The sequence below is a fragment of the Pseudochaenichthys georgianus genome, chromosome 14 (assembly GCF_902827115.2).
Source record: "Pseudochaenichthys georgianus chromosome 14, fPseGeo1.2, whole genome shotgun sequence".
Taxonomy (NCBI): Eukaryota; Metazoa; Chordata; class Actinopteri; order Perciformes; family Channichthyidae; genus Pseudochaenichthys; species Pseudochaenichthys georgianus.
The window spans coordinates 11,652,711-11,669,937 of NC_047516.1; the positions used below are offsets into that span (position 1 = coordinate 11,652,711).

Sequence of the window (17,227 nt, forward strand, 5' to 3'; positions counted from 1 at the left end):
TTCAGGAGGCTGACTTCCTTTCAGAGCAGTCAGTCACTCAGAGAGAGGCTGTGTACAGGTGCTGTCACAGTGGGGGGCAGACACTGGCAGACCAAAAGCCATAAACCCAATTAGGGCGGGAGAAAAGAAAATGTAAAGAACAGGAAGTGTAGACTGAGTTGTGTAATAGTTTTGCATGCATGAAGTAAGCGTTTTCCTGTGAGTTCCCGGTTGATGGACCCTTTCACAGCAGTGTCACACAGGACAATTACACATTTTTATGGACACTGTAGCAACACACAACTACACAACCACTAGACACTTAGTCAAGGACAGGGAGATCAGGCTGTCCTTGAGTGTGGGGGATGAAGCCTACCGGAAGGTCAACAAACAACAACAGGCAGACAGAGACAGAGGAGGACTACTATATATCATTTGTCAAACCTCAGTGATAAATGTGATACATAAGTTGTATGGCGAATGAGAGAAATGGTCTGATTTCTCTCTGACGGGGTCATAATGATATATTCTTTGACGGAACCTGATGAAAAAAAGAAAAAATACCACCATTGTCTAACCTTTCCCTATAGACCAGTTCATTTTAAAAGCCAATCTGGTTTCCTGTCACTTCCCTCCAGACTTCAGTAAAATAACTATTTTTTAACCTGCATGCCAGCTAAACAATAACGAGTATTTTTTTTTATAAAAGGGCCTAAAATAAAGAAGAGGTGAGGGAAGAAAAGAAGGAAGGTGATGATGATGATGATGAAGAAAATAAGGAAGTAAACAAGAAACAAAATAAAGAAGGACTTAAGGAAGGGAAAACAAGAAGCAATCAAGGACTTAAAAAAAGCAAGAAGGAAAGGAAGGACACAAATAAGGATAGAAGGACTGGGACTAGGAAGCAATGAGTAAAAATAACAAAAGAGGTGAGAAAGACATTAAAGGTCTTTTTTATTCCTGATATTTCCTATGATATTCTTTCCTTGTTTCATTACCTTATTTGTTGCTTTCCTGGAATAGAGGGATACAACTAGCCGAGAGATGTTATTCTCTCGGCTAGATGTTATTCCTCACTTGTTCCTCCCCCTCTCTCTCTTTCCATTTCCAGCCTTTAAAAAGGCAGTTCAGAAGCTAATTGCTTCAGCTGCGTGATTACACTTTCCATTTAATGAGACAAACCAACAGGGAGTGCTCTGCTGGACGGAAGCCTAACAGGGACTTTTCTCATTGCTGTTATCTTCGCTTTCTGCCCAAACTTAGGATCAGCTTTTGTTTTATTGTGACATCTGAAAATGATTGTAGGTGATCAAGAATTACATGTGGTATTTAAACAATCTATAATACATCTCCAGCTGATCCTGTCACAAATTTGAGCTACAATTGTGACTTCTTCTGGTGATATTTCAGCATTTAGAACTAAAACGAAAACAAGCTCTGACTTATTTTCTTTAAAAAGTGGCACACATGTAGGTTGGATCGGATTTCGAGGCGTAGTCATGGGGGAGGGAGTCTGCAGTTCGGTGGACTAAGGATTGCACCACTGCTTTTTGCAGATGATGTGGTTCTGATGGCTTCATCGGTCTGCGACCTTCAGCACTCAGTGGATCGGTTCGCAACAGAGTGTGAAGCGGCTGGGATGAGGATCAGCACCTCCAAATCTGAGGCCATGGTTCTCAGCAGGAAACCGATGGACTGTCCACTCCAAGTAGGGAATTAGTCCTTACCCCAAGTGAAGGAGTTCAAGTATCTCGGGGTCTTGTTCTCGAGTGAGGGAACAATGGAGCGTGAGATGGGCCGGAGAATCGGAGCAGCGGGAGCGGTACTGCAGTCGCTTTACCGCACCGTTGTGACGAAAAGGGAGCTGAGCCAGAAGGCAAAGCTCTCTGTCTACCGGGCCATTTTCGTTCCTACCCTCACCTATGGTCATGAAGGATGGGTCATGACCGAAAGAACAAGATCGCGGATATAAGCGGCCGAGATGGGTTTTCTCCGCAGGGTGGCTGGTGTCTCCCTTAGGGATAAGGTGAGAAGTTCGGTCATCAGGGAGGGACTCGGAGTTGAGCCGCTCCTCCTTCGCGTCGAAAGGAGCCAGTTGAGGTGGTTCGGACACCTAATTAGGATGCCACCTGGGCGCCTCCCTAGGGAGGTGTTCCAGGCACGTCCAGCTGGGAAGAGACCAAGGGGTAGACCTAGGACCAGGTGGAGGGATTATATCTCTTCGCTGGCCTGGGAGCGCCTTGGGATCCCCCAGTCAGAGCTGGTTGATGTCGCCAGGGAAAAGAAAGTTTGGGGCTCTCTGCTGGAACTGCTACCCCCGCGACCCGACCACGGATAAGCGGGAGAAGATGGATGGATGGACACATGAATCTGTACATACAGCAGCTGGAAACACCCTAACAATAACTGCATACAACAATGAAGCAGCACACTCAAAACATCATAGCAACATCCCAGTGACACACCAGCTACACCTAATCCAAGAAAGTAGTCCTTAACCTTTATTAGAAGAATTAGAAATGATAAACATTTGCATTATTATTGTTATTAGTATTATGGTCATATCTGTTCTTAACTGCTCTGATATGCAAACATATTTTTACTAACCCTAACTTTAACTTTTAACAGCCTTATGGAAGGAGTGTAAGACAAGGCGAGTGTATTTATTTTTGAAGGATAAGAGAAGAGAAATAAGGTTGGAGAGCAGCGGAGGAATGCACAAAGAATGGAGAGCAGCTTTAGGGTAATGAGTGAAAGATGCCCGGGACAGGCATTAGGGCAACTGGCTGACTTCATTCAATATTGATCTGCTATGCTTCATAAATGCTGCACATCTCCTGCCCTCTTTCTCATGCATGCATGCATGGACAAAGACATATCACTATATTTCTTAGCCTCTCTCTTACTTGCACCCATCACAAGTGGCCCCACTGGTACCTTTGTAAAAGGATATTGAAAACAAACCAAAAAACTCACATTTACTACACAGACATTGAAGAGAATATTATCCCAGACAGACCAGGCAGGTCAAATATCACTAGTTGGAATGAATAATATGCACATTAAACAATGTTGAAAGGACATTTCAGTACTAAATGTATATATTGAGTTAATTTTCCCTCTAATAAGTGAAGGAATGAAGCATCATTTAGCTAATTAGCTTGGTGCCATTCACTGGAATTTTAACATGCGTTCCAATACTCAACACATTGCTTTACTAAACAATTACTGACCTTTCCGAGAATACATAACAACATTAATATTTCTTATAATGAGACTCATATAGTCATTTATTGTCAGAAATAATTGAATGGAGTTGCTTTCTCCGTTGTCATGTGAAAGACCTGTACAGCTGAATAACATTAACCCTGGTTGCAACTAAAACTGCATAAATCAAACATTAGCTTGAATAAGGTGATTTCATTAGGAAATGCAAGACAAAAGAGTGGAAAGCCATTTCATTGATTTAATGTTAGAATCCTTTAGTCTGACCATACCCTGTTCCAGTACTTCATCTGTGTCCATAAAAATAAATGTTTCCCTAAAAGGTTTACCATCATTATTTCATTAGAATAGAGACCTTCTCTTTGTCTGAACGGGCGTGGGGATGACGAATGTTGCTTGGCTGCACAGTAAGATACCACTGATATAAACACACAGGCAGGTCTCCACAAGCAGCTGTCAGCCTTCATAAAACATGGAACACTTTGGGCCAGTGCTGAATTCTTACTGCAAGCTGTCTAGACAGCACAAATTGCTTTACTTCTATTAGAAAACAGTCCCATAAACTGTTGTAATGTGCCATCGAGTGGGAGAGGGTCCAAACTTATTAACTTTGTAATGACATAGGTTGTATCTGCAATAGGTTAGGTTGTGTGCAGAGATTTAATGTATGTGTGGAGTGCTAATGGTTGGGCAAAATGTTGTTGGATAGCAGGCAGGCGCTCACAATAGCACAAATACTGATAAAGCACACAAATGAAACCATGATCTGTTTCTTTCTAATCACTGCCGGATCTCTGGGGTCTCACTGTCTCCATGGAAAATAAGATTTAAAATTGGACAGGAGCCCAGAAGTCAGGGTGGTTCTTCCCGCTGTAACAATCAATGGACTCCTGTACTGTAAATACATTTCTTCTGATAAACAAACCTGACTTTCTGTTTTAAAGGTTCATTTCTGGAATCAGTCTTGGGCAAGGTAATAATTCATGAGCATTTAAAGCTGTTAAGTACGTAATTGTATAAGAGAAAGACTATTGAATGGACAGGTGGTGAAACAACTCTCTGTACTACAGAGGTGCCCAGTACATCGACCTCGGTCGACCATGCTGGTAAAGCAAACAGTCATTCATAAAAAAAAAAAATCCAGCTCTGTTAAAATAGACAAAACAGGTTTTGATCCCTCCTCCCTTGGCCTCCCTGCCACTTAATTCAGGAGTTTACTTGATTGACAGAAAAAGCGACCTATCGCTTTCCAGTCTGTTAACCCAGAATGCAAAGCGATACAAAATCAGTCAAATGCCGGGAAAACTCAAATTAAGTTAAAGAGACTAACAAGAGACAAACAACAAAATGAGTGCGGGACCGAGCAAAAAGCTAAAAACATACCACTTCCACCCAGAATGGGAGGAAGAATATTTGTTTGTGATGTCACATTCAAAGGTTATTTGCCTTATTTGTAAAGCAAGCGTCGCTCTGCCAAAGAAAGGTAACGTGAGAAAACTGAAATCACTACAGCATAACTATAGGTTACTTACGTAACCCCAGTTCTAGAGTAACATGTAGTGAGATGTCTCACTATGGGATGCGCCTCATCGCGGAGCAAACAGAAGCATCAATCTCATTACGCCAATCCTAATTGGCTGGTGATCTTAACGTCAGCGTCAGGGGAAATCACCCCCTATAAGTAGCTTGCGCCACGACGCATGCGTCATTCAAAATAAGCACCTCTTCTCGCTTCACCATAGCAAGGAGGGCCGTCTGGTGAGACATCTCACTTCATGTTACTCTGAGTGCTGGGGTTACGTAAGTAACCTATAGTTCTCATTCATAACACTCCAGTCGATGTCTCACTATGGGATATTGTAGCTCCCGTATTGCCAGACGAGCTTATCTCGAAAATCACCGATCAACCAGAATTTAAGGTAGAGTCCCGACTCAACAAGGTGCCCAGCACTGCTCGGGCCACGCTTGGAGCGGAGACGTCTAGCCTGTAAAAGCGGACAAAAGTGAGCGGCGAGGACCAGCTCGCCGCTGCACAGATGTCTTGGATGGAAACACCCTTGAACAAAGCCCAGGATGTAGCCAGGCCCCGAGTCGAGTGAGCCCGCAGACCCGAAGGTGCTTGCAAATTCTGACTCGTATAGGCCAAAGCAATTGCCTCCACGATCCAGTGGGATAGTCGTTGCTTAGTAACAGGCTTACCCTTGTGAGGGTTAGCCCAGGACACGAAGAGTTGGTCATTAAGACGAAGCTCCTTTGATCTGTCCATATATGTGTGTAAAGCCCGGACTGGACACAACAGATCCTGCTGCTGCTCCCCGGAGGAAACCAGCGGCGGAGGAAATGCCTCAATGTCAATCGGGGTACACGAACCAACCACCTTTGGTGTAAAGGCAGGGTTGGGTTTCAACAACACTCTCGTTTGCCCTGGGGCGAACTGAGTGCATGAGGGATGTACAGACAGTGCATGAATATCGCTGACCCGCTTGGCGGATGCCAGGGCCAGTAACAGCACTGTCTGGAGTGTTTCATGTCAGCTCCTTCCAGGGGTTCAAATGGGGTCATTTTGAGCCCATTTAAAACCACTGCCAGGTCCCATAAGAGCACCAGCGACCTGGAGACAGGGAGGAGCCTGCGAGCTCCCTTCATAAAACGGCAAACCAAAGGATGTTGGCTAGCCGTCTTACCCTCAAAGCCCACATGGCATGCAGCAATAGCAGCCAGGTACACCTTGATCATGGAGAAAGCTCTGTGTTTATCGATCAAGTCCTGTAGGAATGATAAAATCACCCCGACAGGACATTGAAAAGAGATGTGTCCTTCTTGAAGGCACCACTCCCAAACACCCTCCACGTACAGTCGTAAAGAGACCTGGTGGAGGAAGCTCTCGCACTCTGAATAGTGCTTATCACCTTCTGAGGGAGTCCCACTGTATTCAGATTGTACCACTCACGGGTCAGGCCCATAGTGCCCCGCGCTCTGGGCGTGGGTGAAGGTTCGCCCCCCCCCCGCCTGAGACAATCTGTCCCTGCGTGGTGGGGGCTGCCATGACTGCCCGCACAACAGCTGATATATCTCCGCCAGCCCGTATATTGCGGGCTAGGGTGGAAACATCAGAGTAAGTGTGTGGCGTTGCTCCTTCACTCTGGCCAGAGTTGGGGGTAACAGAGCCTGGGGTGGGAACGCGTACAGAGGTCCCGGAGGTCAATCGTGTACAAGTGCGTCCCCGCCTAACGGTGCGTTTAAATCGTGCATTAAAGAGAACAGCTGTCATTGAGCATTTTTTCTTTATGCGAACAGATTTGACGCGGCTCCGCCGTAACGCACCCACAGCGGACTCACAATCCTTGGATGAGGAGTCCAGTCTGCATAGAGTGGTGCACCTCTGGACAGTAGTTCTGTCCCGAGGTGCATTACTCCCGGTACCTGTGTCGCTCTCAGAGAGAGGAGACGTCTGGTCTGCCGCTCCAAGGGATCAGTTTGTGTGCCAGTGTGTGTGACTGAGGACCACGCAACCTCCCTTGGCGGTTCATACAACACGATATTGTGTTGTCTGTCCTCACGAGGACATGGTGTCCTCTGAGAGAAGGCAGGAAGCGTTTTAGGGTGGGGAACACCGCTAAAAGCTCCGGGTAATTTACGTGCGCCCGCTGGAGGTCTCTGCTCTAGAGACCTCTCACCGGGCGACCTTCGTAAATACCCTATCAGCCTGTCTGACATGCGTCCGTGGTGACCACCTTCCGTGAAAGGACAGCACCCGTAGGCGCGTCCCGTACTAGAAAAGTTGGGTGTAGTGCCACTACGCATTACATAATAACCAATACTCTCCGCACGCCGTGGCGCGTGGGGGTGCTTTACGAGGACATTTGTCTGCGTAATCTGACTCTGCTCGGCGGGCATTATAGATAAAACCCTTCTTTCTAGGAGAGAGAGGGCCTCTCTCTCCAGAATATGGGTTGACTCTCCGGGCTTGTGAAAACAGATAAAGTATAACTGTTTTGAGAAGCCCAGGCAGATGTCGTGAGTATCTCCTGCTGTATGCTCCTTAGAGCCAGCTGAGATGTCACGCTTACGGCTCCAGCCGGCACTGCGCATGCGCGTGACGGTGGTGCCCTTAAAGCCCCAGCCGGCACTGCGCGTGCGCGTGGCGGTGGTGCCTTCACAGACCCGTCAATAATCCGCCTTTTGAGAGATGCCGTAGCTGCTCTCAAAAGGGGAAGAATTGGCTGGCTGTTTATTGGTTTTATTGATTTTCTTTTCATTTTTTTTGAGCTGCGCCCTCGGCCTGAAGCCTGGATGCGTCAGCGGCAAATGTTTTATGACAGAGGAATCAATCAGCATGTGACATGTGTTTGTGCGGACTTGAGGATGGTGTTTAGGCATCTCTCTAGGCGGTGGGAACACATTCACGGAGGGGAGAAGGAGGGGCTGTCACACCGCTCGCTTCTTCTTCCTCGACTGCTGGCCGAAATTCTGGGTTGGCTGAGCCTGAGCTGCGGCCGGAACCGGAGATTTTCTCGGCCAACTTGCCCTTGTCTCCAGCCTGGGCTGGGGACTCAGGGTGGGCTGCGACCTCTGCGTCTTCGGTGTTTTAAACCGAGGAGAGTTCGAGGCAGCTTGGGCAGAGGACTGCTGCTGCGAGAGCTCCCTCGTCCTCCCTCTTCTTCGTCTCACACCTCCTTTGCATGGCGGCGAGAGCGGAGCCAAAAATTCCCTCGGGAACGATGGGCATATCCAGCACATCCTCCTTTTCCCGGTCTGGGAGGTTGGTGAGGTTGAGCCATCTCGCTCTTTCCTGCACCACCATGATCCCAATTGCCTTGCCCGTGGCCTGGACGGCGCAGCGTTGGACACGGAGACACATGTCCGTGACCACTGCCATCTCGTCCAGAGTGGCTGCCCCCGGGTTACCCGACAGGTCCTCGCAGAGCTCCGCTTGGTAGGCGGTTAGCAGCGAGGACACGTTCAGGGCCCTGGCGGACAACGCTGCCGCTTTGTAGGCCTTTTCAGTCATTGCTGACTGAAAACGGTCCGACTTTGCTGGCAGCGTGGGGTTCCTGCTTGGTGACGGGCCCACCTTTGGTAGAAGGTGAGCCGCTACCAGCGGTTCCATGGGCGGCATGCAGAGCAGGCCGAGCTTCTCCATTCCGTCACAGTCTAGGGAGGAGGCACCCTGGATTGGGACCTTGTTGCTGAAGGGCCGGTCTCTCCATGAGACCGACACCTCATCCAACATCTCCGGGAAGACTGGAAGGAGTTGTCTCTTTTTCCCCGCTGCTTGGGGAAGATGTTTTCCCTCGTAGCGGGACCTGGAGGTCTCCTTGGCCATTTCGGGCCACGGGACGTTGAGTCTGGCCGCAGCACGTTTACACACGACCTGCAGGTCCATGCTCAGACTGGGCGAAGCTGGTGTGCTATCGCCCGGGAGAACAGCACTTGCCTCAGGCTTTGCAGCCTGAGCCGGTGACATGAAGGTGTCCTCTTCCTGTTCATCCGATTCGGACAGGAGGAACGCCAGGGCGTCCTCCTCTTCGTCCTCCTCGTAGTCAGGCCCGAGGACATCCTCCGCGGGTGAGACCATGGTGAGGTCTAACCGGGAGCCCCAGCTTGGTGGAGCGCGGGAAACCGTTCCCGCGTGTCTTGCCGTCACCGGGTCCCGGCCTGCCAGGGCGCGGGATTCCGGTTCTATAGCCATAGCAGATAATGAGGCCCAGACCGACACGGAGAGGGGCTCACTCTCTGTGGCGGACGCCCCCGTGTCCTGACTGCCGGTCGGCGGGTCCGTGGACATGGGGGGGTCCTGTTCCGACACGCTAGCTTGTCGAGCTAACCGTCGGCGGAGGCTCTTAACTGTGAAGCGGACGCAATGTCCGCATGAGCCGGGGTTGTCGATAGCGCCTCGGGCGTGTTCCAGCCCGAGGCAGGACGAACAGACCTGGTGTGTGTCTGTGCCCGATATCTTCAACCCGCAGCCGCAGAGTCGAGCCACCGAGTCCCTGACTCCTCTGGTGTGAGGGAGAGGGGCGTCCATCTTGGCCGCCTCGTGGCGTGGAGAGGGCCCGCTCTCGACAGGTGGGACGGGAGAAAAGATAAAACCACCTTGTCCTTAATCCGGAGAAAAGGACAGTGTGGGTCTTTTATTCCCAGAGAATACTGACTGGTGTGGCAGTATGCTCCTTTTTAATCCTTTTCCCCTCCGTGGAGGAGAGAAAAGAAAAACGTCCTCGCTACCGTGGTGTTGTTAGAGAGGGAGCGAGCTAGCAACAGGTGTGCTGCTAGCTTAAAAAAATCGGACCTACCTTACTTTCCGGGGAAGAGAAGGGCGAGGTCGATTTTAATACTAACTGGTGTTAGTACTTCGTACAGAAGGAGTAGCCGGCGAGCGCCCGTCGACCGAAATGGGTATTTGGGTTCAGTCTGTGGACAGTGAAGCTTGCCTGGCTACTGTAGAGATGTGCTCTGAAGCGAGAAGAGGTGTTTGAATGACGCATGCGTTGTGGCGCAAGCTACTTTATAGGGGGTGATTTCCCCTGACGCTGACGTCAAGATCACCAGCCAATCAGGATTGGCGTAATGAGATTGATGCTTCTGTTTGCTCCGCGATGAGGCGCATCCCATAGTGAGACATCGAACGGAGTGTTATGAATGAGAACTGCTTTCACTATGACAGTGTTTATGAGTGTGAAATGTGTGTGTGTGTGTGTGTGTGTGCGCGTGCGTGCGTGCTGTTCCCTCGCTCGTCGCACTTGGCCGGGTGATCAAATTAACCTTTCAGTGATTTCCTCTCTGTTTTGTATAAACACCCAGACAGCTGATTTATGTGGATGGGGGGGGGAAAGACTCCAGCTAGGAGATTGCATTCTTTGCCTTCCCCATACACACATCAGGTAGGGGGCCCATTTATTCTGATGAAGGTGAGGCAGGACAGAGCTCTAAAATGTGTCCTTAACGTTCTTAATAGCACCCCAGACCCATTTAAAAGACAAACTGAGGAGACACTTGTCACCCTTAACTGGGTCAAATGGAACCAGCGTTCAGCTTTCTCCAAATGAATGATCACGAACACTGAGAGGGAGAGACACCTTTTTAAAAGACATATGCGATCCACAGAGGACAGGATACACATCATAAATTGTGTTGAAATTAAACCATTTCAGTTGTACTGAATTACTGATTTTAGTGTTTCTAGTTGAACGCCGTATGTTAGGAAAAATATCACTCGTCACCGGCTTGGTCTTCAATATCAAGATACATGTATTTATTATCCTTGCAAGAATGGAAGTAGTCATCACACACAGAGCTGCGTGGTAAAACTAGTTCCCAGTAAAGTGTCCTTGACATGCATATACAAGAGAGGGTATTACACAGTCACAAGATGAAGAATACCGGTTCAAAGCAGTATTCAATGTTTACTTCAGATTAGCTAAGGCCTGCGTAAGCAATACACATGCCAGTCATATGTCTAACTCCGTAGAGGCTGAATCATCATGTTAATGGTTGTCACATAGCTATCATGCCTACAAAAGTGTGTTCTGACGCTCTTCTCATACATCCTGTTACGTACACAGCTACGTAGGGCCTTTGTTATCATGTGCTACTCTGGTATTAGAAGAGAACATTCAGTATTTTCCCAACACCTTACCTGTGGGGAGCCATCAGATCCCTGGTCCTTGGTTTTTCTAGCAAGCCTTTTCTTCTTCTTGTGAAGCGGTTTGGACTCCAGGATCATTTCCTCCAGCTCAAATGTGGGGTCACAGTTTAATCTCCGCCTCTACAGAAGCACAGAACCATGCAGGCAGACATTAAAACCAACAGATCAATGGGTCCAAATATTGAATCTCATTCAAACGTAAGGACAAACTCTAAATGCCAAAATATTTCAATGACGGTTATTATAACTGTGTTTCTGCAGTGCACTGTCAATAAGTCAGTATATGAACTATGACTGTAAAGTGCAGTTCATTTTGCTTGGGTATTCTGTTAAAGTAATAGGATCATTGTTGTTGTTTCTGAAAATACACACTTTTGACATTGACAGCAGCAATTTTAAGTGCTTTAATGAGCTGTGTATTGCTTACATTTGTCTTACAGAAGTGTGTACAGTACAAGATGTATGCTTACTGTATGTGATCAAAGCAAAGGGAATACAGAATAATGTGCACCTTTTTAATTCTACACAAAAAGACAAGGCTCAGACAGCAAGCAGGTCAAATCAGACTTAATGCTGGGAAGTTAGGAAACACAGCATCAGGAGAGAGTTCTCCCTTTCTGTTCCGGCATTATAATAGTCTATAAAGGACTAAAGACAGAGGATAGGCCTATAATTAGATAGACACTGTCAATTCCCTATCGATCCTCTGTACTGTTCGTCTGATGTGCCAGCCAGCCCGCTGGGGATGTCCGCTACTCTGCACAGTCACACTCAAAATGTGATAAATTCATTTAGTCATCTTTTCCTTTTCAGAGTCATTATTCTGCATGTATTCAACCCTGGCACTAAAGAGTGACAGTTATGGTCACCTTGCTGCTTCACTAAAACAATTCAGTTTTTGTATTGCTCGATCATTGCTATAATTATCAGTCAGTAAAGTAATCTTCCAACCAAAACTCTGTTTTGGGTTTTTTTTTAAATGTATGTTCATAAAAACAAGATCCAAGATGTTATTTTACACTTAAAGGTGGGGTAGGTACGTTTGAGAAACCAGCTCGAGATACACTTTTTGTTATATTCCATGGAATGCTCTTAACATCCCGATAGCGCTTTGACAAAAAATCCACAAAAAAATGTCATCTGTGGAAGCCGTAGTACTGTAAAAAGCACGACCAATCATTTTAGCCGGGCCAGCTAAAGTAACTGGATGGCCTACCTGCCTGTCAGCCTTCCATCTGTGCACAAACTTATCTCGTGCCCTCATTGGTCATGTGCGCGTTCGTGTGTGTTGGAGGAGGGGCTCTGTAAGGAAGTAGCAGATTTCTTCCGGCTGTGTATTTTCAAATTCCAGTGCACTCAAGCTGGTTTCTCCAAAATTACCTACCCCACCTTTAAGGAAACTGTGATGGGCACTTTATAGTACAGACTGTTTTTTTATTTGTCAAGAAAACAATTAGTAGATTGTAAGTATAATCATTAGATGGAGGCATAGCCATAATGACTGTATCTACTATAATGAATATCTGTGCCCATAATTAAGGAACATTGGTTAGCTCCATGGATACAGTATTTCACAGGAGGTATACATGCAGGGTGATTCAGTATTCCAGTGACATCTGTATTTTTTGTTTATTTCTTAAGGCAGTTGTCAAACTGAATGAAATGAACTGGCCTTTTTACTAGTGTAACCTTTCATTCAGATGTTGTGTCACACCTTCAGAGTTTGCACAGTTACCAGATTTAACTGGGGACATTTAATCAGTGCAGCTAATTTAAAGAGCTGACACTACAGAGAAAGCACAGCCGAGCAGCTACACTCACAGCATGTTGATGTATCGGGCAAACACTATCTTCCCCTTACTCATCATAACAATCCAGAGACCGACCGCAGAGCTGCGGGTAGACATGCAGAGGCTTTCTCTGAGGCGTTTAGCTGTCTTTTTTAATTGTCTTTGTCTCTGAAACCGGATGTTTACACACTCAGTGGGAGATCTATCTAAGCCCAGCAGAGGGGGGTGTCTACAGCCCAAATAGAACATATTAGATGGGGAGTGGGTAGCTCTGGCTTCTTAAAATTCTGAAAAATGAAAAAGAAAATCATGCCTTCATAGTCAAAGATGTAATTTATCGTATTTCTTAATTTTTTGCGAGTGTGGTTTTGTTTTGAAAGCATTGACAGTGCTGTACTTTTTGCCGACGTCAGAAAAACACTCTTCAGATTTGAACATTTTGTTGGGTAGAACACTGAGTTGTAGCTCAGTTTATTTCTGATACTCACATTGGGAATAAAGCCTGGAGGAAGCAGTTTGCTGAGCACAGCGTCCCAGTTGACATCTGACATGTAGTCCAGATCCTGCAGCTCTGCTAGACAGGAAATGCGAATCTGGACATCTATGCACAGCAACTGAGGGAGACAAAAGGATTAGAGTAATAACAATTGTCCACGGGGAGGCATGGCAGAAAAGTTGGAGACTTAGTCCCACTGAGACAAAAGCACATGTTTGCCCTAAAGCATGTGAATGAGGATACAGCGATGAAGAGGATGGGGGTGGAATACTTTAAAGGAAAGGAGAATAGAGGATGGAGAGAGAGGGAGGGAGGGGAAAGCAAAGGAGGAAAAGTTAATGACGAACATATAGGAAGGAAATGGTGTTGAGGAAGATTGAAGGGGTCGTGAAGTGTGAAGGACAAATATATGGAGCATGGAATTCTCCCCTTACATTATCACTTTCTTTACATCTCCCTCTTTTTCTTTAACTCTCCTTTTTCACACACTCTCTCTTTCACTCTCTCACACACACACACACACACACACACACACACACACACACACACACACACACACACACACACACACACACACACACACACACACACACACACACACACACACACACACACACACACACACACACACACACACACACACACACACACACACACACACACACACACACACACACACACACACACACACACACACACACACACACGCCACTGGAATGCCAATGAGGTTCAGGGAGTCTGAGCACGAAGCAATGCAACAGTTTGACTGCAGTGGATCGCTGCCAAGACAAAACCCAAATACTACAGCCACAGTGTGTCTGTTAGCTTTGCCAGTGGCTTAATTGAAACAAAAATAACACTCTTTTGCAGTTAATTATGCATAGGCTGTTAAGATCTAAGGATATGCTAATATACAAGCTTAAATGAAAATACTTCTAAATGATTGTAATTAAGGAGTGAAATGAACACTCGCTTTTTCCAGTGCCAAGATTTGTACTGCCCTGTGTGTTCACACTGTACCTTGTTTCCATCATATAACAATAATACAATGAGTCACAGTTCTTCACTAACAATGTCTTTTTTTGAATACTGATTAATCTAGATTTTAATCATTCTAAAGCAGCACTGCCAGACTTGTTTTGCTTACGTGTACAACACTAGAATACACAGTAGGGCTGCAATAATTAAAGTTACCCTAATTAAGATTCTGGAGATGTACTTTGTGTGCCCAAATTAAATGCTGGTGTCAGGTATGGATAGTTATATTCCCACTGGAACTAAAGGATTCAAGCTGAAGAGCAAAATCCCCCCAAAAGTAGCAGAGGGGCCACTTAGAAAAAGCTATACTCATCAAGATTCGCCCATTGCCTCCCTCGTCTGTTAACTATTTATTACAATAGTACAGTTGTCAGATTGGTCAACATTTTCCATGTCATTTTACAGTATTGTAGTATTGAGTAGTGTGGTTTTGGCTTTTTGCCACCAGGCATAATCTATGTGAAAAGTTGGCAAGTGCTGTTTGAAATAAATGACCAGTTCATTGTGGAGGCGTGGTGGACCAAATTCTAAGAACTATCTGTTGTACAATATGACACCCCCACCCACCCAGTTTGGACAGAGATCAGCCCTACACTACAAAATCACGGGGGGGTAGTCACTCCATGTCCTGAGCTTAAGATGGAAGGCACATATTGTACACTGTACACACCATATTTATTATGTAGGAGTAGCGCATAAGTCGTTGTCATTTCACATGGGGAAGACATATTAACAACAACACTGAAAGGCAGACATTTGACATATTACTGAAGGGATGAAGAGAAACGGCATTGACTAATACGTGATAATCAAATAAACTTTTTTTTTTTTAATAAAGCATGTACTGTATTATGGCCATACTCAGATGCTGCTCAGTGTGGTTTTACTAGATGTCAAACAATACTTTTACAGTAATGTATTAACATTTTCGCACACATGGAAAAATCCACCCCCTGCCCTGATTGTACAGATCTTGTTGAGTCCAATGGCCTTTGGGAAGTAATTGTTGTTGTTTTGTTTTGTTCTGTACATGAGTGGTGGTAGGAGGATAAGTATAAAGTGAAAAAAGGAGAGACCCATCTGCTCCTACAGTATATTGTGCGTTATGCATATATGTGACACGCCACTCGGTTACCTTTCTGAGTAGAGACTTCATCTCCAAAGACCAGGCTGCTTGGTAGCTGGGATGGACCTTGTGAAAGGTCTGCAGGATCTCATTAGCCGGTGTACTTGATCTCATCACATATGGTCTCTGAAAAGAGGGGAGGAGAGGAGACAATATGTTACAGAAAGCTTGTGTTTAGTGTCAGGAGGAGTTTGTTTCATAACAGTCTCAAAGTGTGTTAGAGTTAGCCCTATCTACACTCTGTTCCTCTTATGCTGTACCGAGGGCGACCTCTGTGAAGCCATTTCCTGCACTGATGAGAACAAATGATAGAAGAAACAGAGAATAAAGGACCCTTCTCCAAGAACTACAACTCTTTGCTTTTGATTGTGAGTGGGCAATTTGTGGGTCAGAAAACAAGGGTTAGCCTGTTGAAAGTTCTTATCACCAGTCCTTCTCCACTCTCGAGTCTGGGACGGAAAGACTCCTCTAACTCGAGTTGGAGAATGTCAAGACACAGCTGGGTCAGACTGGTTGAAGGTGGACAGTCCTTCCCTTTGCCTGCGTCTCCCACATTGTTTGTTTACAATACAACCCTGACACTGATTAGTGAGAGAAGGGTCCATCTTCTCAGCAGAGCATGAATGAAGTAAGATGTGGTTACTGGAGCTTAGGAAGAAACAAGTTAAAGTAAAGGCTGAGAAGGGATGAAAAGGCTCCTGGAGCTGGGTAACAGTGAGCTAGCACTCCATTTTCTACAGCCAAATAATTCTGCAGGCTGGTATTTAATGCCCTGAGACTGATTTATACTTTATAGATGATACAACATTTGGGGGAGAAAAATAAAAGTCTTGAAAGGTGTAGTAGAAAGTCCCTAGGATACAGAGGGACGAAGTGAACATAAATGTGTTGGGAGACAGTGAGGAGGGGTGAGAGAGAGGGGTGAAAGAAAGTTTAGGAGAGGGAACTTATGAAAAGGGGCTAACGTCTCTGTCACTCTGGTTAATTTCCAGCTGTTTAAGTGTACGCTCGGCAATACTTTCTTGAATGAGTGAAGATTGAAAGTTCTTGAAAAATCACAGGACACAGCTTTGAGATAAGAGAGAAGACTGGTGTAGGTGTGATGCAGCTTTGAGGTTAGAAAGAGGACAGAACGTAAGCTGTTCATTGGAAGGTGTTTGCTCAAATAAAGCTTTTTCAGTGGGAGTAAGATATAACAGAAAGGACAGAATGCATATTAGAAAGAGAGACAGAAAGTCTTTGGGTAAAATAACTGTCAACGGTTTTATGGATGAGGTTGAAAGTGAGAGCACTTCAATGTTGCAATAGGATCATTGATTTTAGGATCACTTGATGATAGCTCCAGATCAGTTTCAGTTGTTCTGGGTCCTTGTCAGTGTAGACAGAGGGTACTGTAGTTTGAGTAATCACCATCCTGAAACATGAGAGAACATTCTGGAGCTGCAGCCTAAGTTGAGTCCTAAATATACAGACTGTTGTCTAAGACTCTGCCAGATATAGCTGGGGTATTGAGTGGAAGCATTATACCCTGTGTTTATTTTCATGACATCAGAATTGAACTTCTTCAAATGTTACCTGCATGAAATAAATAAATAATACGTTAAAAAAATCAATTCCAATTATGTGGCTAGCTCTATTGACTTATTCTCCTGAACCAAATTGTCTCTCACCATGACTAAACATTTGAACATCATCCTCCACAGTAAGGTTAGCTTGAACTTAAAATTCAATTAAAACGTCACCCCTGCTTTATTTTGTCAAGGCTCAGGCAAATGACTCGCGAATCAATAACACTATTTTAGGTGTCATGTATTATTCACTGCAGAAAGTGTGCAAGGCCATGCTGAAGGGAATTGTGATATAAACAACAGGATATTACTCTGGCCTTATTCAGACCTAGCATTAATATCAGTCTTTTGTGATGT

The 17,227-nt window shown here is 45.7% G+C and overlaps 1 protein-coding gene across 1 annotated transcript in view; it reads right to left on the bottom strand.

The window, feature by feature from the left end:
* Nucleotides 1-17,227, bottom strand: part of stk32a (serine/threonine kinase 32A) — a 100,104-nt gene that overhangs the window by 4,018 nt on the left and 78,859 nt on the right. Inside the window, exons 9-11 of the mRNA XM_034098424.1 lie at nucleotides 15,312-15,428; nucleotides 13,131-13,256; nucleotides 10,844-10,972 (exon numbers count right to left, since the gene is read on the bottom strand). Of these exons, the coding sequence (XP_033954315.1) occupies nucleotides 10,844-10,972; nucleotides 13,131-13,256; nucleotides 15,312-15,428 (372 nt within the window). The remainder of the gene's footprint in view (nucleotides 1-10,843; nucleotides 10,973-13,130; nucleotides 13,257-15,311; nucleotides 15,429-17,227) is intronic.